This window comes from Hyla sarda, chromosome 6 (assembly GCF_029499605.1).
Source record: "Hyla sarda isolate aHylSar1 chromosome 6, aHylSar1.hap1, whole genome shotgun sequence".
In the NCBI taxonomy this organism is placed as follows: Eukaryota; Metazoa; Chordata; class Amphibia; order Anura; family Hylidae; genus Hyla; species Hyla sarda.
In genome coordinates this window covers 222,558,307-222,581,590 of record NC_079194.1, presented here as the reverse complement: position 1 = coordinate 222,581,590, position 23,284 = coordinate 222,558,307, and the positions used below count along the sequence as shown (strand labels likewise).

The 23,284-nt window shown below is 43.9% G+C and overlaps 1 protein-coding gene across 1 annotated transcript in view; it reads left to right on the top strand.

Annotated features, from left to right (window-relative positions):
- Positions 1-23,284, top strand: part of SPON1 (spondin 1) — a 415,570-nt gene that overhangs the window by 342,919 nt on the left and 49,367 nt on the right. The window contains exon 7 of the mRNA XM_056526599.1: positions 3,570-3,634. Within this exon, the coding sequence (XP_056382574.1) occupies positions 3,570-3,634 (65 nt within the window). The remainder of the gene's footprint in view (positions 1-3,569; positions 3,635-23,284) is intronic.

Below are 23,284 nucleotides of genomic sequence, written 5' to 3'. Positions count from 1 at the left end.
CAGTGTGCGACTCCACCTCCCCTTCATCCCATCCACCGTGTCCTCAGCCTCCACTGCATGGACAAGTCTCAGTTCCCCTCCAGCATACCATGGGTGCAGGGCACAGCGGTGTCACACTGTTCTTCACATGGTTTGCCTTGGTGAATGGAGGCCCACAGGGGAGGAACTGCTATTTCACATGGTTTTTATGTGGAAATAGGGAGAGTTTCCTGTGTGGGGCCACCGTTTTTAGGGCCAGTAACACTTACCAAGAAGGGAATTAATAGGGCAAGAGTAGGGCCTTACGTTGTTCCCTTCCATTTTTTAAAGGAAGGTGTTACGCGTCTTAAAAAGGGTAGCCCCACACAGGAACCTCTCCCTATTTTCACCTAAATACCCTGGGAAATGGCAGTGTTTGCTGGTGGAAATAAGGAAAGGTTCCTGTGTGAGGCCACCCTTTTTAAGGCGAGTAACACTTGCCAAGAAGGGAATTAATAATGCGAGAGTAGGGCCTTACAGGGGGAGATTTTACCCCCACCGGTTACAATGAACCATGCATCGTTCCCTTCCGTCTTTTAGTGGTCTTTGCATCACATCAATACTTGGGGGTGTAGGTGGCACATGGTGCTTATTACACACCTTTCCTTTTGTTTGATTTAAAAAAAAGTTGGGGTACATATATTGTATCCTAAGAATATTATTAAAAGTTACAGCAGTAAATCATGTCCATCGCTGGGTCAGTAGAGGCTCATGGAAGGAAGGGGGTGGAAGGAGTAGACGTGGGGCTCAGAGGCAACGACCGGTGGTTTTGTGCTAATTAGCACTTCTTCCGGTCTGGGAGGCCGGAAGAAGTGCTGATTAGCACAAAACCACTGCCTCTGACATCAGTGCCAGGTGAAGTGAGGAGCACAATGTTCATCACCCCAATGCTGCAGGCTCTCACTTCATGGAAGGGGTGGGCCTAGAGTGAATATTGATGAGGCAGGGGAGTTGAGCAAGCCAGCTCTATGCCTCCATTCCGCGCTGGAGTGCAATGGTAACACGATTGTAATGGGCAGAACTTGAGGAATACGGCACTACAAAATGTAACAGCTATTCACCTGCACTATAACCCAGTATTTTGGGTTAAGTGCAAGTGAAATAGATGTCAGATTATCTTTAAAAGGATATTCTCATTTTAGTCATTTATCACCTATCCACAGGATAGGGTTATCTAACAGATTGGTGGGGTCCAACTGCTGGGACCCCTGTTAATCTCCAAAATGCAGTAAAATTGTAGCCCTGAATAAATGGAGTGGACCACACATGAACCGCCAAAGCTCCAGTGATTTTCTATAGGCCCTCTGAGCAGAGTGCAACATTATTCTTATGGTATTATTAATGGGAATGACTGGGACATTATGAAGAACAATACTGAAGTGTACCAATACTATACAGTTAATGTTAACATTTTATGTTTGATTTTCTTAGTGTTTCTTATAGACTTGATCTAATAATCTAAAATATTTTATTATTTGGCACCTATAGGGTCATATTAATATCAGATTAAAGGAATTTTGCTGTTCCAAGATTTAAAAAAAGTCATACTTCTGTTAGTAACTTTTTAGCCTCAGATGAACGAGATATAAAATGAAGAACTTTTTAGCAGTTGCAGTGTCTTATAATTTTTCAAGTGTATTATCACCTATACTTCGAGGTCAGCCTGGAACTTCTCGTGATTTCTAGCTTCAAACTTACCTCCAGGTGCATGACTTTTTCTGCACTACCCAGCACAGCTTTCTTGATTACTGTTAATGGTGGTTGTCAAAAGCAATGCGAGAGTTAGCAATGCACTTCTTATTAAATTGTCACCCAAGGCAAGGTCTTCACCTTTTCACACATTCAGCATAACTCATATAATGCAGTACTATACAGTCAACGATGATGGGTAAAATGCCTTATGTTCTTACTGCCAGCATTTTTCTTTTAATATTGAAGGAAATAACTTTTGGATAGAACATTTTTTGCTGAAAGGAAAATAGTCAATTTTACCTAAGATTTGTATTAGATTCTTAGATCAAGTCAAGCAGTGTCTTGCTTAGTTTCTTTTTGTCCAATGGAGGAACTGATTCTAACGGCCAGTCAAAGCATCATGTGACTCATCCTAACACCAGCATTGTACTGTGCTTTATACTGTTCATAGACTATGTTGGGGCTAAGGACCTGCTGACGAAGTGAGTTTGCCCACAAAACGACGTCTGTTGAGGGTGCATGGGTCCCCACATAACTTTTTGTATAGGCCATTTATATACGTGTACAAGTTGATCATATCCCACTGTCACTTGTGTTAGCCATCATAGTGTAATAGGTGTGAGGGTTTGCTCACACTAAGGAAATTCAAACAAATTAAGTTTAAATAAGTTTAAACAAATCCTGAATCCAAATCCAACTCGGAATTTCCGTTGCAGAATTTTCATGTAAACTGAGCACCGTAAAGCCCATTAAATCAATGGGCGTGCAGTGCAAGTCAGAATTCTCATAGAAATTCTTCACAGATTCTTCATAGTGGGAATTGGGCCTTAGTGTTCTTATGCAGGTCATACCTTTGTACAAGCCTTTCATGGTTTTTTTTCAGGGAAAAAAAAAACATTAGATGGGGTCAGAGCAGAGGCGTAACTTTTAGCTTTTGGGCCCCGATGCAAAAAAAAATCTGCAATAGGGCCTCTTGTGCCAATTATTATACTGCCACTTATGGGGCAGACGGGGCCCCGGTGCCACTGCTACCTCTGCAATCCCTATAGCCATGCCCCTGGATCAGAGAGGTGTGGCCCAGGATCTGCTGTGTCCCTGCGCTGCAATGTCTCTCTTCTGTTACATCATGACCCCCCCCCCATCCCCGCTATGTAAAATACCCCTTCCCCAGATATGCAATGGCATATGCCATTGCACATCTAACAAAGGTTTTTTTTTTACGCTTAGAATTGTGTCATTTATCTGGCTATTTATGTTCCAACAAATGTATACCTTCTAGCATAAGTATTGCCAATATAAGAATTTATTCTGAATGTTTTACACCTGATGACCCCAGGATTTTCTGCACTGTTATTCTTGGATTAAAATAGACATAGACATCAGATTTTAGCCACAATCCTTTAACAATATAATATGTAGGCCAACTTCCAAGCACTCCTCTCATTTCTCCAATGTGGAGAACCCAGACTTGACAAGTTTGAGTTGTATTATCTAAGCTTATTGTTTCCCCAGAAATAAGTGATGGTAGCGTTACAGTACCTGGCAGCTGTTCCTCTTCCCTTCCCTTTCCGCACAGAAATAACAAGTATATTTGGCCCAACTGTGCATGCATGTCAATGGAGAAGTCAAGCTGATAAATGTTAGGGCAAAAGATTGTTTATTGTCCGCTTGACAATAAAGAGACCATTTTCACAGTATCGGGTTCGAAACAGAACTTTGAGATACTCATTTCCTATTTTTTACAAGTTTGCAATACTTTTCCTATCTGGCATTTAATTGAAAACTGATGTGAGAAAAAATGATGTACTATCACAGAGTCTATAAGAAAGGTATCTGACAGCTACTCTTTTTCTTTTCAGGGCGATGAAGTGTTAACAGTCGTCAAAGCCAAAGCACAGTGGCCGGCCTGGCAACCTTTGAATGTGTAAGTGTGAAAAGACAGATGTTTCTGCTGAACTCTAAGCTCTTCCTAATTTCAGACCTGACAAGTGTTATACCTGCTACATCCCAGAGGTAAAGTGATAAACTGAGTAACACAGAGGCAGCTCGCACTGACAAATCTACTGCTAACATTCACATCAGGTTTTTTAGTCCTGGAAATGTTGAAAATTGCCCTTTCTATATTGCAGTTTAGACAATGAATTACTCTCTCTGCAGGACATAAAATAAGCCCAAGCTATTTGTCACATGGAATATATATATATTGGGAGATTAGCTCTGTATAAACAGTCAAATAGTGGCAAAATAGCAGTCAGAGACAGGGACAACGGAAATTACTATTGAACAGGGCTTCTCATGTTTCAAAAACAAAACAAGTGCAGCCTTCACACTTAGGTATAAACAAATATAAAATAAATCCTGCTTTTCCAGAGCTAACTATACAGATTCTTCCCTCATTGTACAGGTGGCTTACTACCAACCACCCAACAAAACAGTTACTCAAAGGTGGTAAATGTCCCTTTCTGAGGCTGCCCACCTCAGGACTACAACTCTCATAAGAGTTCCTCACAGGCTCTCAGTGCAGACTTGGTTAAACTTTTTTATAAGCCCAGCACCTGTGAATATCTAGACTGGACCAGGAAAGAGATGAAAAGTCCATTATTGAACCTGTCTTTCATCCCATAATAACCCAGGCACAATAACAGGACTAAAATAAATCCTAGTAAGCTAAGTCTTGGCAGAGATTTTAACCGTTTCCTGGATTTCACATATATATAATCCAGCTTTCCCTGGATGGGATACGCGCTTGAATATGCAGGGAATATAGCAATCTCATGATGATCATTCCTGTCACAATCTCACTATATATATATATATATATATATATATATATATATATATATATATATTATGCAATGTTATTGGAAATTAAAAAAAAAAATGGTAATGATCCGTAAAGGAGAACACACATTTACAGGTGTGCCCCAGGAGAACAATTTCTGTCTATATGTCCTACCCTACTAGAGGTTTCTAGCAGTGGATTACCCCCTCTCTGCATGTTAGACCATTTTTAAAGCATACCTGTAATTTCTGGAGACTTTTTATAATAAGCTATTCTGTGAGTACATGCGAAGTAGCTTTATTTTTGTCTATTACTTTTTTATAGTACTTTAATTTTTATTTTACTACAGATTTCTGCTTTGCAGACTTTATCTATAATTTTCAGTTCTCCCATATCTCGTGGGTGGAGCTTGTACTATTGATCTATGCAAAGTTTGTTAAATGACAGCGCTTATGTAAACAATACTTGGATGGAGATTCTGAATGACCCTCATGTAAAACTCTATTTCAATTTTTTGGAAACCACTGCAGATTCTAGATTATACAGGGTTTCTGCAGTGAGAAAACCTCTTTATTGGATGTTCCAATGAAAATGACACATCAACCAGACATGGAAGGGGTTGGGCAATCTGGATAACTTCTCCACAGAATGTAGCAACCCTATTGATTAACAGATACCTATCAATCCAGCTTCTCAACCATTGGGTACATAGCTGATGTAGCTAGATAAAGCTCTATGTGAAGAGATAACCAAATAATATAATTACTTTGTGTTCTTCTGAGTAGGAACCCTTCTATGCACCCTACATGTGATACTCCAAACATTCCTCGAAGAAAGACAGGATTGTCAGGGCCCCAAGAGAGTAGTACATCTGGTTTCCAAAGTTGTGCTTGCACAACCATCAAGAGTAAGCACTGTATCACATTGAGCATACACCATTCCCAACATTACTGCCCTATGGAGAGCTTTTCCTACATGTTATAATGAATCCCACATTACCTACTTGGGTATATTAAATTGGGCTATCAAGATGAGACATCGTGTGATCACAGCAGTTGTTGAATTGCTTATTTGTTATTTTTTAAATGACATTTTAGACATGAGATAATTCCTTTATACATGATAACCCCATATACTTTATACCAAATGGCCCTGATTTACTAAGAGTGGAGTGTATGTTTCTTTGTGGGTTTTAATTCCCTACAATTTTTTTCCACAGTATTTAGTAAGGTTTCCCTACAATTTTCACTTTTCCCTACATTTTCCTTTTTTTACACATGCTCTGATCTGTAGGGTTTTCCTAAGCTCAGATCCACTACTTTTTCTGTGTAAACCTTAGTAAATATGTTGGGTTTTTGTGAAAATGTAGGGAAACACCCCCCTTTTTGGTGGCCACACCCCTTTTTGGATTTCCTTAGTAAAATGGAGAGTATGTGGTTTTTATTTTTCATTCTGGCGCAAATTATGGCGCAGACATTTCTGGCGCAATGCACCAGAATCTGGCACACAACTCAACAAAACATGTCGGGTTTGCAATAGTAAATGAGGGCCAATGTGTTTAAATTGTATCTGTCATAAGCAAAAACTTTTCACATATTTAAAAGTTTTGATCAGTGCAGGTCTGAGTGTTCAGACCCCCAGCAAGGTTTAAAATAAACCAGGAAATGCTCACGTTTATCTGCTTCCCTCCACAGCTTGCTGCAAACTGCAGGAGATGAGCTCCAGTGTAAATCTATGAAATGCGTCTTGTGCAGTGAGGCAGAAAAGGCAATGATCAGGGGAGTGAAGCGCTTAACTGAACACTTCTCCCAGCTCATTTTAGAGATTGTGGGGGGTATGAACACTGTGCAACATGTCAAAAAAAAATTCTAATGACAGGGGCACAGTTTCTGGCATAATTTATCCCCTATTGTACCCTATAAAAGGTTTTGTACCCCTTTCTATAAACATTATAAAGAAGATTATTAGAGAGGAGATCCTACGCTTTAGACCCCTCTGTAGTTCAGAGAGAGCACCCATTGCTACCATGGACTTAACCCATCCATGTATTACATGGTTGAGTCATTTAAATGGCCAGCATGTAATACTGTATTTGTACTGTGCAGTGGTCATTGCAGGAAAAACCATAGCTAAACCCAAAAAAGTTTTGACCAAAATGGTCCTTCATTTTTGTTTTCTTCCCATTATTCCTTCTTTATATTACTTACTACTCTGACATTTGGAACCACTTTGCTACAGTACATTGCCCGTCACCTTTAAGCCATCTGTAATAATGACTCCCATCCCAGTTTCGACTTGCATTTGACATTTAATTTCCTTCATACCATCATCCTGCCTCTCGGTCACCGTGGCTCGAATGCAACATTCTGTACGTCTCTGGGTATCAATTTAAGAAATATTCTCAGGAAATCTATCTCTCGCTTCCCAATCCTGCAATCTTCACCCATGCCTGTGGTCTTCTTGGCTTCTTTCCTAATCTTCTATTTAGGATGTGGTCTTCTAAGGAAACTTTTATTCTCCTCTTCAAAGTTCCCCCAAAACAGTTCAACTGAGCTCCAGAGTTCCTTTCAAGAACTTTTCCCTTTGATTCCTGACCTCTAAATGGAAAGTAAAACTCGGCTGTTATTTTTTATTTGCTTGCAAAATCTAAAGTTTAACCAGAAATAGCCATTAAAAGCCCATTAGTTCCGCGAGGCCATTTTCTCTGCTCGTTTTCTTTTACAAAAACACATTATTAATAAGTGCAAAGGTTGTTAATTTAGGTTAATAACATTTCACTCATACGATTCATTAAGATGCCAAAGTGACCTAGTTGGAAACTGCGCCGCTTCGCTTTTCAATGAATGTTTTTCTATCCACAGAACCAATTGATAAAAGTGTTAATCATGAAAGGACAAATTACATTGCAAATTGTTGTTTTGCTCAATTAATTAGGCGCCGACTATTCATCTAAGAACCAGAAGGAGAATAAAACAAAGGGTAGAAGGTATGTTCAGATCTCCGTTTCTATAGACCAAACCATTCTTAGGAAAAAGAACTTTCAAAAACAAAAAAGATGTAATGCCACGGGTGTTGTTTGGAGATATAGTCTGATCTAGGCACTGCTGATGCCGCGGTTGGCGTTTGGAGATTGTAGAACGGAAAGCCGGAAAAGACTTTCTTCTGACTTCAACCCTTTTTTATCCGCTCAGTGGTGATTCACAGAATATTGTGATTTAATTAAATACATCTGAAATGTGACAATGTGAACTCAGCGGGAGAGGAGGCATTTGGATTTTCAAAACGTTGGATGTTTTTTTAATTTACATTTTGAAATGCTGGGAAGACAAGAAAACTAGAAAATAGGGAGAAGGTTTTATGGAGAATCGTTGTCCACTGCATTTTACAATGAAGTATTGTAAAATAATGGAGACATAGTGTGATGACCTGTCCGTGCTAGAGTGGTGAGCATATCTTTCTCTCTTCTGTGGAGAAGACTAAAAAGCTCCGATACCATGTCTACCAGCCTTTGCTTAGGGTAGGTAGCCATCGCTTAGGGTAGATAGTCCAAGGAGGTAGGGACGGGGGAACAAGTGAGATTAGGGCTGCACTTTCCTGTCCTCATCTTACACATGTAATAACATTTAGTTAGAAAAATAGCACATAAAATGAACAATCTAATAAGTTGTCCTAAGTACCACTAGTTGCCAAAGAATTGCAACCCATGTAACTTTTTGAAAAATGTTTTGCTACAGCTGTTCTAACAAATGGTAAAGTCAGGGCATAGCTATGAAGGGTGCAGAGGTAACTGTTGAACCTGGTGTCCTAGAGGCATATGGAAGGTGGGGCTTGTTACAAATGTTATATTAGGGCCTAAGAGCATTATGCCTCTGGGTACAGTAAATTAAAGGGGTATTCAGGGATTTTTATTATTTGTCTGTGCTACAGGGGCTGTTAAGTTAGTGTAGTTCATAATAAAGTGTCTGTGCCTGTGTTTGGTGGCTGATCTCGCAATTCGTATGTGAGCTTGCAATGCTGTCAGCATACAAAATTAGTGTTGTCTCAGGCTTTTCCCATGTAGCAGTGTGGCCAAGACATTACATCACTAGTCAGGTGTTGAATAAAACACTGTCTGTGCTTCAATGGTTGGAGTGACCACTGGGTGGGAGGGAGATCATTCTCCACAGGGCTGCAGGGAATAGTAGTTTCACTCATGAATGCAAGGGAGCTCAGCTGTGCTGCAATAGGTGGCGTGACTTACAAACAAGGGTTCCTGGGATTTCCTGAAACACTAAGATATACACAGCAGTTATGGCTGCCTTTAGAGCAGGTTAGGTTGGTGAATAATTTTGGATTCTCGTGCTGGCCCTTTAACAAATGGAGTGCATTCTACTGGTTAGAAAAATAACTGATTCTTAAGACCCTCTAGTGCTTTCTGCAGGCAGCCCAAATGCCATTGTTACGCCTAGCGCTCCGGGTCCCCGCTCCTCCCCGGAGCGCTCACGGCGTCTTTCTCCCTGCAGCTCCCCGGTCAGTCCCGCTGACCGGGAGCGCTGCACTGTCATGGCCGTTGGGGATGCGATTCGCACAGCGGGACGCGCCCGCTCGCGAATCGCATCCCAGGTCACTTACCCGTTCCCGTCCCCTGCTGTCATGTGCTGGCGCGCGCGGCTCCGCTCTCTAGGGCGCGCGCGCGCCGGCTCCCTGAGACTTAAAGGGCCAGTGCACCAATGATTGGTGCCTGGCCCAATTAGCTTAATTGGCTTCCACCTGCTCCCTGGCTATATCTGGTCTCCTCCCTTGCACTCCCTTGCCGGATCTTGTTGCCCTTGAGCCTAGTGAAAGCGTTTTGTGTGTCTAAAGCCTGTGTACCAGAACTTCTGCTATCCACCCTGACTACGAACCTTGCCGCCTGCCCCCGACCTTCTGCTACGTCCGACCTTGCCTCTGTCTACTCCCTTGTACCTCGCCTATCATCAGCAGTCAGAGAGGTGAGCCGTTGCTAGTGGATACGACCTGGTCACTACCGCCGCAGCAAGACCATCCCGCTTTGCGGCGGGCTCTGGTGAAAACCAGTAGTGACTTAGAACCGGTCCACTAGCGCGGTCCTCGCCAATCCCTCTCTGGCACAGAGGATCCACTACCTGCCAGCCGGCATCGTGACAGTAGATCCGGCCATGGATACCGCTGAGGTCCCTCTGCCTTATATCTCTGATATCACCACGGTGGTCGCCCAGCAATCCCGACAGATCGCCCATCTAACCCACCAGCTGTCGGAAATGTCCACCATTGTGCACCAACTTCAGTCGCAACTTCAGCAGCAATCATCTCCTCCGCCAGCTCCTGCACCCCTTCCGCAGCGAGTGGCCACTCCTAGCCTCCGCCTGTCCTTGCCGGACAAATTTAATGGGGACTCTAAGTTTTGCCGTGGCTTTCTTTCGCAATGTTCCCTGCACATGGAGATGATGTCGGACCAGTTTCCTACTGAAAGGTCTAAGGTGGCTTTCGTAGTCAGCCTTCTGTCTGGAAAAGCCCTGTCATGGGCCACACCGCTCTGGGACCGCAATGACCCCGTCACTGCCTCTGTACACTCCTTCTTCTCGGAAATTCGAAGTGTCTTTGAGGAACCTGCCCGAGCCTCTTCTGCTGAGACTGCCCTGCTGAACCTGGTCCAGGGTAATTCTTCCGTTGGCGAGTACGCCATACAATTCCGTACTCTTGCTTCTGAACTATCCTGGAATAATGAGGCCCTCTGCGCGACCTTTAAAAAAGGCCTATCCAGCAACATTAAAGATGTTCTGGCCGCACGAGAAACTCCTGCTAACCTGCATGAACTCATTCATCTAGCCACTCGCATTGACATGCGTTTTTCTGAGAGACATCAAGAGCTCCGCCAGGAAAAAGACTTAGATCTCTGGACACCTCTCCCACAGTCTCCACTGCAATCTGCGCCTAGGCCTCCCGCCGAGGAAGCCATGCAAGTGGATCGGTCTCGCCTGACCCTGGAAGAGATGAATCGCCGTAAGGAAGAGAATCTTTGTCTGTACTGTGCCAGTACCGAACATTTTTTGGTGGATTGCCCTATCCGTCCTCCACGTCTGGGAAACGCACGCTCGCACCCAGCTCTCGTGGGTGTGGCGTCTCTTGATGCTAAGTCGGCTTCTCCACGTCTCACGGTGCCTGTACGGATTTCTACTTCAGCCAGCTCTTCCCTCTCAGCCGTGGCCTGCCTGGACTCTGGTGCCTCTGGGAATTTTATTCGGGAGTCCTTGGTGAATAAATTCCGCATTCCGGTGACCCGTCTTGTCAAGCCACTCCACATTTCCGCGGTCAACGGAGCCAGGTTGGATTGCACCGTGCGTTACCGCACGGAGCCCCTCCTAATGTGCATCGGACCTCATCACGAGAAAATTGAATTTTTGGTCCTTCCCAATTGCACTTCCGAAATTCTCCTTGGACTACCCTGGCTTCTACACCATTCCCCAACCCTGGACTGGTCCACTGGGGAGATCAAGAGTTGGGGTCCCTCTTGTTCCAAGGACTGCCTTAAACCGGTTCCCAGTACTCCCTGCCGTGACCCTGTGGTTCCTCCTGTATCCGGTCCCCCTAAGGTCGTTAGGGACTCTGCCTGCCACAGAAAATGCCTCTCCCCCCCTCCCAGTTCCTTCAGGCAAGCCTCTGTGTCCCCTCATGGCTCCCGTCCTTGTGTCTCCCTGCCCCGTGCCAAGCTTCACCCTCTGCCCTCCCTCCCCATTCCTACTCCTGCTGTACTGCCTGCCATTGAGGAAACCATCCATTCCTTCCCGGTGTCCTCATCCCAGGGGAGGCAGTCACCGGACAAAAAAAAGGGGAGACCTAAGGGGGGGGGTACTGTTACGCCTAGCGCTCCGGGTCCCCGCTCCTCCCCGGAGCGCTCACGGCGTCTTTCTCCCTGCAGCTCCCCGGTCAGTCCCGCTGACCGGGAGCGCTGCACTGTCATGGCCGTTGGGGATGCGATTCGCACAGCGGGACGCGCCCGCTCGCGAATCGCATCCCAGGTCACTTACCCGTTCCCGTCCCCTGCTGTCATGTGCTGGCGCGCGCGGCTCCGCTCTCTAGGGCGCGCGCGCGCCAGCTCCCTGAGACTTAAAGGGCCAGTGCACCAATGATTGGTGCCTGGCCCAATTAGCTTAATTGGCTTCCACCTGCTCCCTGGCTATATCTGGTCTCCTCCCTTGCACTCCCTTGCCGGATCTTGTTGCCCTTGAGCCTAGTGAAAGCGTTTTGTGTGTCTAAAGCCTGTGTACCAGAACTTCTGCTATCCACCCTGACTACGAACCTTGCCGCCTGCCCCCGACCTTCTGCTACGTCCGACCTTGCCTCTGTCTACTCCCTTGTACCTCGCCTATCATCAGCAGTCAGAGAGGTGAGCCGTTGCTAGTGGATACGACCTGGTCACTACCGCCGCAGCAAGACCATCCCGCTTTGCGGCGGGCTCTGGTGAAAACCAGTAGTGACTTAGAACCGGTCCACTAGCGCGGTCCTCGCCAATCCCTCTCTGGCACAGAGGATCCACTACCTGCCAGCCGGCATCGTGACAGCCATCTAAGCACTGAAGTGCCAAATTCTTAAGTGGACTCATCAGTAGGATATCAGTGCAATACTTTACATGTAATCTTGTAAACAGTAGGATAAAATGTATTTATCCATTAATGCTATTGAGCCTGTTCATCCAGAGGGCCCAAGTGTAGGTGTAGTTATATGCTCTTCCCAGGCCAAAGCTAAGAAAGGGACATTGATGCAAGGCCTGTTCTCCCCAGCTTCTTCTCCTCTTAGCTTTTACTACAAGCAACTTGCACTGGGAAACAGGGATCGAGTAAAAACTAAATTTTTCCAATTGGCAAGAGGTAGACCTCAAACCTATCAGATATTTTTGGAAAATTATATGGATATACAATAAATGTGTTAGGCTGAAGGCTTAAGTGCAGCTGTCAAGATATTAATATTCATGACAAGTCCACTTGTGTAGCGTCCATTTAGACAAACTATGCAACTGCTATGGGGCCTATTGAACAGGAGGGGCCCAACTGTGGCTGTGTGGTCTCTGTATTTGTCCCTGCACCACCAATTGCATACCTTCCCCCTTCCCGCACCTCATCCACCATGCTTCTGGTGCAGCAGAACTCACTCTGGTGCTGAAGTGAAGCACGATTCAACAGCGCATCAGTCGTCTACCAGTCACCCGAAGTCAGAGCACAGTGAGTTTTGATATAGGTTACCTGGAAGGGGATGGCCAATGCCATGCTCTATAAAGCTTCACTCTAGACCCTTTTGAGTAAGTTCTGCTGCACCAACGGCATAGTGCATGAGAAGGTGGTGGTGGTGGTAGTGACGGAGGTGATCCGTGAGGCCCTAAATTAAAATCAGGAAGAGGGGGAAGGGACAAATTATGAGTTTTGCTATGGGACCCAATAAACTCTATGTATGTCTAATGTGTTTCTGATTGCCACTCAACTAATTCAGCTGAGCTATCAAGAATGCTTTACAAAGACTCTACATGGCTATTTTTGTTATATATTTTATAGAAGTCTTATGGAGTTACATTCATGACCACTGCTTCATTCAGATGGGTGGGACAGGACTCTTGTTCACTTGATTGCTGTGGGTCTCAGAGGTGGGTTGACAGGGTGCTAGGGATTTCTTTTTTACAAATTCCATTACGACCTGTGGGTCCAAATGAATATAAGGTTCGAGCTGCTAGGAAAGCAGTCACATAGTAATATGAATAAATATTGGGGAGAATGAAAGGTGGCCCGGCACGAACAGGACTAAGGCTGCAATATCAATGAAAAAATGCAGTGGTGGAGTGCATGGACAACGTTGGGTTAATGTTGATGTCAGCGGTCGGTGCAAAGTCCAAATGCAGACATGTATGGGGAAAATCAAGAAAGTAGGACTGCACTCACCGGGTTTCAACGGTTCTGGTTCACGTCCCCCACCTCCCTCTTTACACCTGCTTTTGATGTCTGGAATTCTAGAATAAAGCTCAGTTGAAACCCGAGTGCAGTCCTGCTTTCTTGATTTTCCACATAATATAAATGTTTTCTGTTTATTGTATTGTTTTTATATGCTCCTTACACAAAGACAGCTGTATGCAAAATTTTCTGTAGACATGATTAACCCTTAAAGGGGTACTCCGCCCCTGCGATCTCGGCCCCAGCACCCCAGACGTCCGGTGCACAAACTTTGCTCCGTGACAGATGACTGACGATGCGGGGTGGAGGCTTACGACGTCATGGGCATGGCCTGCTCATTATGCCACGGCTACACCCCCTCAATGCAAGTCTATGGGAGAGGGCGTGATGTCTGTCACGCCCCCTCCCATACACTTGCATTGAGGGGTGTGACTATGATGTCACGAGTGGGGCGTGGCCGTCATGTCACTAGCCTCCAGCTCTGCCCCCGGCGCTCTAAACGAATACCGGTTGCAGCAGGGAGATCGTGGGGGTCCCCCCACAATCAGACATCTTATCCCCTATCATATAAATCAAGCGGCAGGACCCCCTCAATCAGACATCTTATCCCCTATCATATACGTCAAGACTGTGCCCTGATACTTAGCGCATAGCAACGTACAAGTATGCTACAGGGTTTACGAGTTCATCGAAAAGGCCGGCTGCTGTTATCAGCAGCCGGGATCTCATGTATAATGGCGGACATCAGCGATTTCGCTGATGTCTACCATTAACCCTTCAGATGCTGTGATGAACAATATCTGCTAGAGGGTACTTATTGGACCATCCGAAGCGTGATTGCGAAGGTCTGATAAGTAAAGATGGCCACCGGAGCTCTGCTTACCAGCTCCTGGCTGGTTTCTGCGATCTTCTCCTCTGATCTGACTTCTAGCAGACCAGAGAAGTAGATTGCAGATAAAACTGATCAGTGCTATGCCTTTTTTTTAACAAAAAACAAAAAATAAATAAAACAATAAAATAAATAAACATATTTGGTATCGCCGCGTGCAGAAATATTCAAACTATTAAAATAAAATGTTAATGATTCCGTGCAGTGAACAGCAAAATCTGGTCTGGATAAGGGGGGCTCTTTTGGTTTCACTTGACCTTTAAGAGCTGTTAGCTGAATGTTCATTTGGCCGACAGCTATTTGCCCCTTCTCCTCATACACCAGCATCAGTTCAGACTCTGGCAAAGGGTTATATCCCTGATACTTCTTTCTACAGTCATTGTCTGCCGGTGGAACACACCAACATGTACATAAAATAGTTGGCCGTGTCTGGGTTCAGCTGATTTTGCTTTTATGTGTATGGGCACCTTAGTGACAATAAGCATAAACATGCCATTTGCCATTTGACAAGTAATAACATTGCTAATTATCATAGAGAAAATAAAACACAATTTACACTGGCATCAAAACAAATCCCTTCCAGTAGCCAGTGTCGGCTGCCAATGGTAACTGGCAGCTGTGTCCGCAATCTTGTTGCGTTGTCCTCTTCATCCCTATTTTATCGTAGTCAGCGACTTTATTATTTATGTTTAGCTCTTACTTATATTAACACATAACTGGGTGCAGTCCTTTATGCTTGCTGAAATGCGCAGTCAACCAAGAGGGTCTGCATACTGGTTTATCTTTCAGGTGTATGTTTATTCTGCTTCATAGGATGATAGGTAGACTTTTTTTGTTTCCATGGTAACTGATGTGCGTTCCAAGGTTTCTGCTTTTGCCCTTATCAGGTAACAGACAGCTGAGATGTATCCAAAGCTGAAACTGTCTTTTGATGTTGTCGAAAATTGAACATTTTTACCCCCCGGATCAGCAGAAAAAAATGCAGAATGTTATATCTGAGGAGAGAGCAACTAGAAATATGTTAAGGGAACTTGTCAGTAATTTAATGTCTTCAGTGTTTTCTTTACTTATTACATCTGATGTGGAAATCCATAACTGGCATGTTTTGAAGTGAAGCTGATCATACAACGCCCCCTGCTGGGACCCTAAGTGATCAGCAGTGATGAATGGGAAAGTTTAGTGTGAGTGCTCAGATTCCCTGCAGCCCCTAGAAAATGAACAGGACAAGTTCCGCAGAACTAGAGAGGTTACTTGCAGCTGTTCTCCACTCTGGCCAAGAGATGAGAGTCCGAAACAGAGGATTCTTTAACACTTTCATTACTGTCATGCAGCGTCTTAATGGTGTCTGTTCAGGGGATTTCTTTGTATGTGCACGACTGGGTACCGCTCTCTACACTCGGCTAAGTTGTCTTCTGTGGGTACTGTGACACCACGCTGAACGTGGCAGCAGAGTGCCTGAGATCTTCTTCCCCTGTTAACTAAGGTAGAAGAAGAAGACCTAGGACAACCATGCTGCAGTGTATAGCATGGCTTCATAGTATATAAATAAAGCACTGTTAATCACTGCTTGATACCTACAGCCTATGAGCGATCGTGACAGCCAGGACCCAGTGCCTATCATGGGAGCGGTGAGGCAGTGGAAAGTATTATTTTATTTTTGTTATGGCATAGGAGGAAAACTAGTGTTAAGGGGCACAAAGTAGGCTAACTACTGTGAAGGGGCACTTAGGGGGGCTAGCTGTTGTAAGTGGGCACAAGGGGGGCTAACTACTATATGGGAGAAAAAAAGGGGACAAACTACTACAGTATAGGGGAGGAACAAAGAGGGCTAACTACTGTGTGTGTGGGGGGGGGCACAAAGGGGACAAATTACTATGTGGGAGTAACAAAGGAGGCTAACTATTGTGAGGGGGCACAAAGGGTCCTGGCTGGAGGATGCCGACTTCTGGGCTGGATGGAGAGGAAAAAAAAAGATGGAGAGGAAAAAAAAAACTTGTTTAAAAATTGTAATCACAATGATGGATAGGGGCCTAGGTGTAAAAGTTTCTCTGGGGCCCACTGGACTCTTGGTTCACCCCTGAATGTGGGGAGAACAAACAATGGGTTTTTATCCTGTCAAAAAAAGAGATTAGCTGACGACCAAGTAGGCTAACCACTGCCCCCAAGTATACAGAAGAACAAAGAAAAAACAGGTAAGGCACAGTGGAGAACTTATAGTCCGAAGTGGGTGCACAGGCTCCAAGGGTCTGACTCAAGATCCCATATGACTGAAGAATGCAAGGAAGAAGCGGCACTCCAGGGATTGTAATCCAAGAAATAATTTATTCACCCATCAGTGAGATGCAACGTTTCGATCCACAATCCGGATATTTATCAAATATACATTGCACTTGATCGTTGTAGGTCTCAGCAAACGCACAATTTGTTACTAGCTTACTGTCAAGGGGCCCTTCTAACAAATAGCATTTGCCTACAGTGGAAAGTTTTTGTAACGTCCAAAACACTAGTCAATGCTTACATTTTACATGGTTCTTTATCATGTTCATGAATAATTGTAATTCAGTAGTAGATTCCCTTTAAATCTACAAGCTTCATCAGTATGGAAAGTGACATAAAGCACACACACTCACCATCACCAAAACCATGATTTTAATTGGGCACTTCAAGGAAAGCCCCTAGTGCATTTACTCCTGTAATATACTCCCCCATCTTTCTGAGAGATCAAGTGTCTGACAGATGGAGCAGCACTTATAACAAAGATGAATATGTTCTAATTAATTCTGATGAAGCCACAGTCATGTTTTCATCACTGCCAGCAGAACATATGCAGATGGCATTTATTGTAGATGAATGACACCTAATTATGTCATTCTAAGTCTGTATCCTTACTTGTTACTTAAATGACAACACAACAGATCGAACCAGTAGAGTCTGTGTCCTCCGCATGTAAATCGCTGGTGTCATAATCCCATATATATATATATATATATATATATATATATATATATATATATATATATATATATAACTTAATGTATGTGTATATATATGTTCCGAACAGCTAACAGCTAGAGATACCGTATATAACTTCCAAATGGCTAGTGATATTTCAATTAAACTTGGTACACATACATTGAATAAAAATATAGTAGAGTTCAGGGATGTCCTGGTACTGACAATCTCTGTCTCTTCAGCCCGGGAGTAATTCAATCAGGAGATGTACTGGAATTCCCATGCAAGTCTGGGGGAATTCTGTACATTTTCAGTTCACATTACTCTTGACCTGCGAAGATTATCCAGGAGTTTTAAACATCCTGCCCCTAAAACAATGTCACGATAAAGTATGATTTAACTGTCCGGCAGGCAGGTGCAGAGAATAGTTAGTGAGGGGGGAGGAAATACATCAGTGCAGGGGTAAGGCTTTTCAGTGCTGCTGCAGTAGGTATTGCAGGGAGGAGGAGCAGCCCATCACTGCTTAGGCTTAAGGACACTGGGATAGCTGGGTGGCATGCAGTGTGCGCACCGCTCAGATTTCCCAGTCTCCGGAAAACTCTAATATAACTGCTTTACCAGACAAATATTCTCTTCAGGAGACTTTCCTAATTTCCTGAAAACATTTTCTGTCTGTTGAAGCAGCCATATTGGACAGATGACGAGAAGTAGCAGATGTCACTTATGTGCTGTATTTCCTGAAATGGCATTGATTTAATTATTGACTGGCTGAGTACTCGGCATTGCTCTGTCTTCTTGGAAGAGGAGAAGTAACAATGATTTTTAAATAACACATGTTAAACTTTTCTCTCACACAAGGTTTAGGTAGGAAGACAGAAACGCCTGGTACTGAGCAAGTATACCATATATAGTGAAAGCTCTGTGATAAAACCACCCCAACATTTTTTTAAAGTGGTCTTCTATGGGTAACACATGTTTCTTTAAAAAAAAAAAAAAAAAACTGCAACATCATGTTTTTTCCTTTTAACTCCTATGACTGATTCTATGACGTTGTCTTGTAATGTGCAACAAAGCCCAGGGGATACAAAAGAGTTGAAACAAACCTTTGAAAATGAAGCCCTATTTAGGAATAAATAGTTTATATCCAAGGGGGACACTTAGGCTGCTCAGACCACTGCCTGCATTTTTTACATTTTACCTCAGGGCAAGGTTTATGGGCTCTGTGGCTAAAGAGTCGGTGGGAAGATTAGAGTCGGGATTAATTGCCGGGCACGGAAGAATTTAGTATGTTTTGTAAAAGTAATTATTTGTTAAGAGTGACTCGGTCTTTATTGGCTCCGGCTATTCTCATCACTGAGGCAGAGCACAATTGTATTGATCTACTGCTGCAAGCGGCCAGACGGAGGTCTTCCTGTCTACTGTCATTGCTGCATGAATTCACTTCATGCTCAGACTTTACTGTCCAAGTCGCTTTCCAGGGTAAAGTCTTAAAGGTACATTTCCTTCTCAAAAAGTGATTATTGCTAGAATTACAGTCTGCGGGGATCTGACCTATGGGACCCCCCCCCCCCCCTGAATATAGACTTAAAGGTGTACTCCACTTAGTTTTTCCACGTACATCATCACCTAGCCACCTGGAAACGGCAACTGGGAATGTGGCCAATGGTTATTATCGCAGAGGTCCCTCCACAGGGGTACCCCCCGTGATCTCGGCTGCGGCACCCCAGACATCAGGTGCACGGAGCAAACGTCACTCTGTGCTGGATGACTGGCGATGTGGGGCAGAGACTCCTGACATCACGGTCACGCCCTGCTTGTGACTCCACGACCACTAGTGATGAGCGGCATGTGCCATATTCGAATTTGCGATATTTTGCGAATATGAGGACGAATATTCGTCCCATATTCGTGAAATTGGAATATTCGTTATATTCGTGAAGTTTTTTTTGAATTGCGAAATTTCGCTATTGCGAATGCAAAATTAATAGCGAAATTTCGCTTGTCTGTGCATGCGCGCTATAACATCATGCGAGGGACGTTGCCAGTGACGTTGCTAAGCTCTGACAACTGTGCTTGCAGAACTCTCATTGGCTCACAGGCATAAGTAGGGCGGAATTTCCACGAATATTCGCATGTATAAACCTTTCGCCTCACAATCTCATCCCTGGGTCTTTAATGAAATGATACAAGCATTGCATTTATCAGTCGAAGGAGATCTTTACAATGTGCTCAGTTTTTAAAACAGTTTGAAAAAAAGACAAATATTCGTAATAGTGAATTTTAATCGCAAAATTCGTAATTCTCGCGAACTCGCGAATATGCGATATTCACGACGAATGCGAGCAACACTAATGACCACACCCCCTCAATGCCAATCTATGGGAGGGGGCGTGATGACCGTCATGCCCCCTCCTATAAACTTGCATTGAGGGGGCATGGCCATGAAGTCACAAGCCTCTGGCACTGCACCCCATGCTCTAAACGAATGCCGGGTGCAGCAGGGAGATCAGGCATCTTATCAGGCATCTTAGCCCCTAACCTTTGGATAGGGGATAAGATGTCTAGGGGCAGAGTTCCCCTTTAAAGAGATGTAGCGGTGGTGAAGAGGTGCATCCTCTTCTGAGTTTTTCCATGTACATCATCACCTAGCCACCTGGTTGTGAAGGAAACAGCAACTGGTGATGTGGCCAATGGTTATTATGCAGGGGAAGACCAATGAATATGAAGCAATGCTATAACTGCGCTGCATCGCTTTCTCCAGAGGTCCAACCCCAAAAGATTGTGAGAGGTCCAACCCCGAAAGATTTTGAAAATTCTGATGTAGCACTGCGTCCTCTACTGAGTTTCTCCATGCATAGTGGTGCCAAGCAATCTATGAAGGAAAATGCATCCAACTTTAGTCAAGTGAATGGGGATCTTACAATTCCCTGGCCAGTGGGTAACTGAGGTTCTGCTATGCAAGGAAAACAGTATAGGTTGACACAATGCACAACTATATAACCTACTCAATCCCCTTCAATCTTAGGATCTCTGTTGGTCCCAAAGGTGGGACCCTTATTGATTGTAATGTGATGGTACAGTATATCCAGGGCTCAAGTCCTGCAGGAAAGCATGGGAACTGAGTTCCTGCACTTTTTCCACAGCAGGAAAACCGTTTCCATTTGTAGTACCAGTCCTTGAGTGGAAATCTTGGGTGCGTTCCCACACTTTTTTTCCCCAGGACTTGAGTATATCCTAGCAATATGCCACTTATTTATGAGATTGGAACACCCCCTTTAAAAAATGTCTTGGTCTTCAAATGACCATGCTCAAATCTGGACTGCAAAAGGAGTATAGTTGACAATTGTATTAAACATGTCACGTATGGGTGTTTATATTAGTAGGGACTCATTAGGGTTATAGGTTGAACTTGATGGACTCTGGTCTTTTTCAACCTTATAAACTATGTTACTATATTATGAACTGCTGTTACACCCCCTCCCATAGGCTTGCATTGAGGGGGCGGATTGTGACAGCACACGGGGGGCGGAGCCGTGACGTCACAATACTCCGGCCCTGTGATCGGCAGTCATCAAACCCGGAGTGAACATGCTCCAGGGGCTGATGGTAACGGGTGCTGCATGAAAGCTCACTGGGGTCCGCAGCGGCGGCACCCCCGTGATCAGGCATCTTATCCCCTATCCTTTGGATAAGGGATAAGATGTCTTAGCGCTGGAGTACCCCTTTAAAACTTTTTTTTGGAGCTTTAAAAAGCCCTGTATCATACTTTTCCCCATACATAGTATGAGCTCCCGGCAGGAGAAAGGGGGAGTTCCCCAGCAGGCACGACATCACTTAAGCCTGTGAGAGCTGCACATACCCACATGCACTTCCTGAGTTTGGTCTCCTGCCAGGTCGGGAGGAGACCAAACTAACTATATGACTTGTGGCAGGGAACAGAACAGAGCCACCTAGTGGACGATTTTTCAATCACATTAAAAACATATAAAGGTTGAGAATTTTAACATCAAGTAAATAGCAAAGTGTCTTATAATTACATAAGGAATAATATATTTAAAGTTTCGTTTGGTGACAGGTACTCTTTAAATTTGCTACCAGACAATTACTGATGCCTCAAGCCATAACATAGCATCACATGTCAACTACCTACTGAGGTTTACAAATTGAATAAAATCGATAAAAACTACATGAATATGCAGTATTTTGTTCCACTGTTCCTCTTAACCCTTCAGACCTTGAAGTTCAATATGAGTGCACAGTCATAGCGATAGGTTGTTTGATGGCATCACCATGACATCTAAAAGCTGTTCTGGTCTTGTGCCAGAGACTTTCAACTTCATTGTGCTAATTAGAGTTTAATAACATCCACTTTCCTTTGGAAGGGTGACAAATGATGAAAGAAGAGACTGTTACCTTTGCCCACCCTCTGCAAGTACAAAATGTTCTACTATAATCTACATTAGATTTGTCTACTGAGATAAGTGTGCTGTAGATTCATTGAATCGCAATGAGCATCTTTTTAATTTATTTCTTGGCCTCCACAAATATTTGTTCCCTGCTGTGTAATTAAAGTTTTGCCCGCGCTCCTTGGCATTTTTTTGGTGCTTTTTTTTTTCGCAATATCTATAATGATAGTCCACAACCCAAATTTATGCCATCCTAATTACCTTGTACCTTCATATAGTGACTACATCTAAACTGCATCTAGGGATTTATGGCAAGAATGAATCCGTTATTCATGTTATATTACATCTTGTCAATTTTTAGACCTTCGAGCCAGGTGTATTGGGTACACGATTGTTAATGCAAACATCATCTGATCATATGTAGTGACATATACAAAGAGACGTGGGACCCATGAGAAATGTTAAAATAGCCCCCTTTATGATGCTGGATTTTGTCCTGAAGCAGAAGGATGCAGTGTTTAGGCTTCCCTTACACATTATTTTTCAGATTTTGGCAGGATATTTAATGTATATAGGGGCCTCTCAACCCTCAGATAGATAAACCCGACAAATTAACCAAACGTGCATGTGTATTGTGGGCCAGGGAAAATAGCTGTTGGTTGAATGAGTCTTATACTGTAAGGACCATCACAGAATATTAGGAGATCTAAAATATTCCTTGCACTTGTTATGGCATCAAACCATCACCTGTATGTCCATGCAAAAAAGAAGTGCTGTCCCTTTTTAGAACATCCTTATTGTGTCCTTTTCCGGGATCTGTCCCATATTTATTGCCCTGGGTTTTCATTAGAGACCATATATCTGTACGGGCCTTTTCCTTCCTCTTTACAACCTTTTCATGGCCCATGAGTCTATTCCACACTTCTGTTTTTGGAGGGGCAAGCTGTGCATAACAAGCTTGCCCCCTGACTGGTGAGCAGTTAAGGGGTTAAGAAATATACAGGCAAGGTTTTTAGTCCCCTCCCCCGCCTGTAAAAACTTGTTGGTAACTATAGTGGTATGTCCCATGGGTGGGGGGGAAGGAGTGCACCAATCAGGGGTTTAATAGTTTCCCTATAGCATTCAGGGGCCCTCCCCTGGGTATTTATAGCTGTGGTGCCTCCCTTCCCCCCTCAATCTGCCCAGGACCCAAAGTTTTGCCCTCCCTCCCTCCCTTTTTTGTATCTCTGTTTATTGTAAGTCACAGCTTGGCGGTAAGAAGACGGTGAAAGCGGGGTCAACCCGGGGTAGACCTCCACACAGGACAGTGTGGCAGCACCTCTCGGGTTGGCAAGAAGCCAATCGGTGTCTTTGCTACAGTTAAATTGTTATTTATATAAGTAATTTTATAAATAAAGCTGTGGCCGATCCCCACCCATAAAAAAGTTGAATTGTTGTTGTGTCAGTTATTATTTAATTAATTATTGTAATAAGGGGGAGGGGTAGTTATAGCCTGCTAGGAGCTAATTGGGTCTCAACAGTCTTGCCTACAATACAGTTTCTTAAACCAAGGAATTTTTGCAGAGATACTTTCCTCCTAATAAAAAAAGGTAATAGGACCAACCAGTACGGA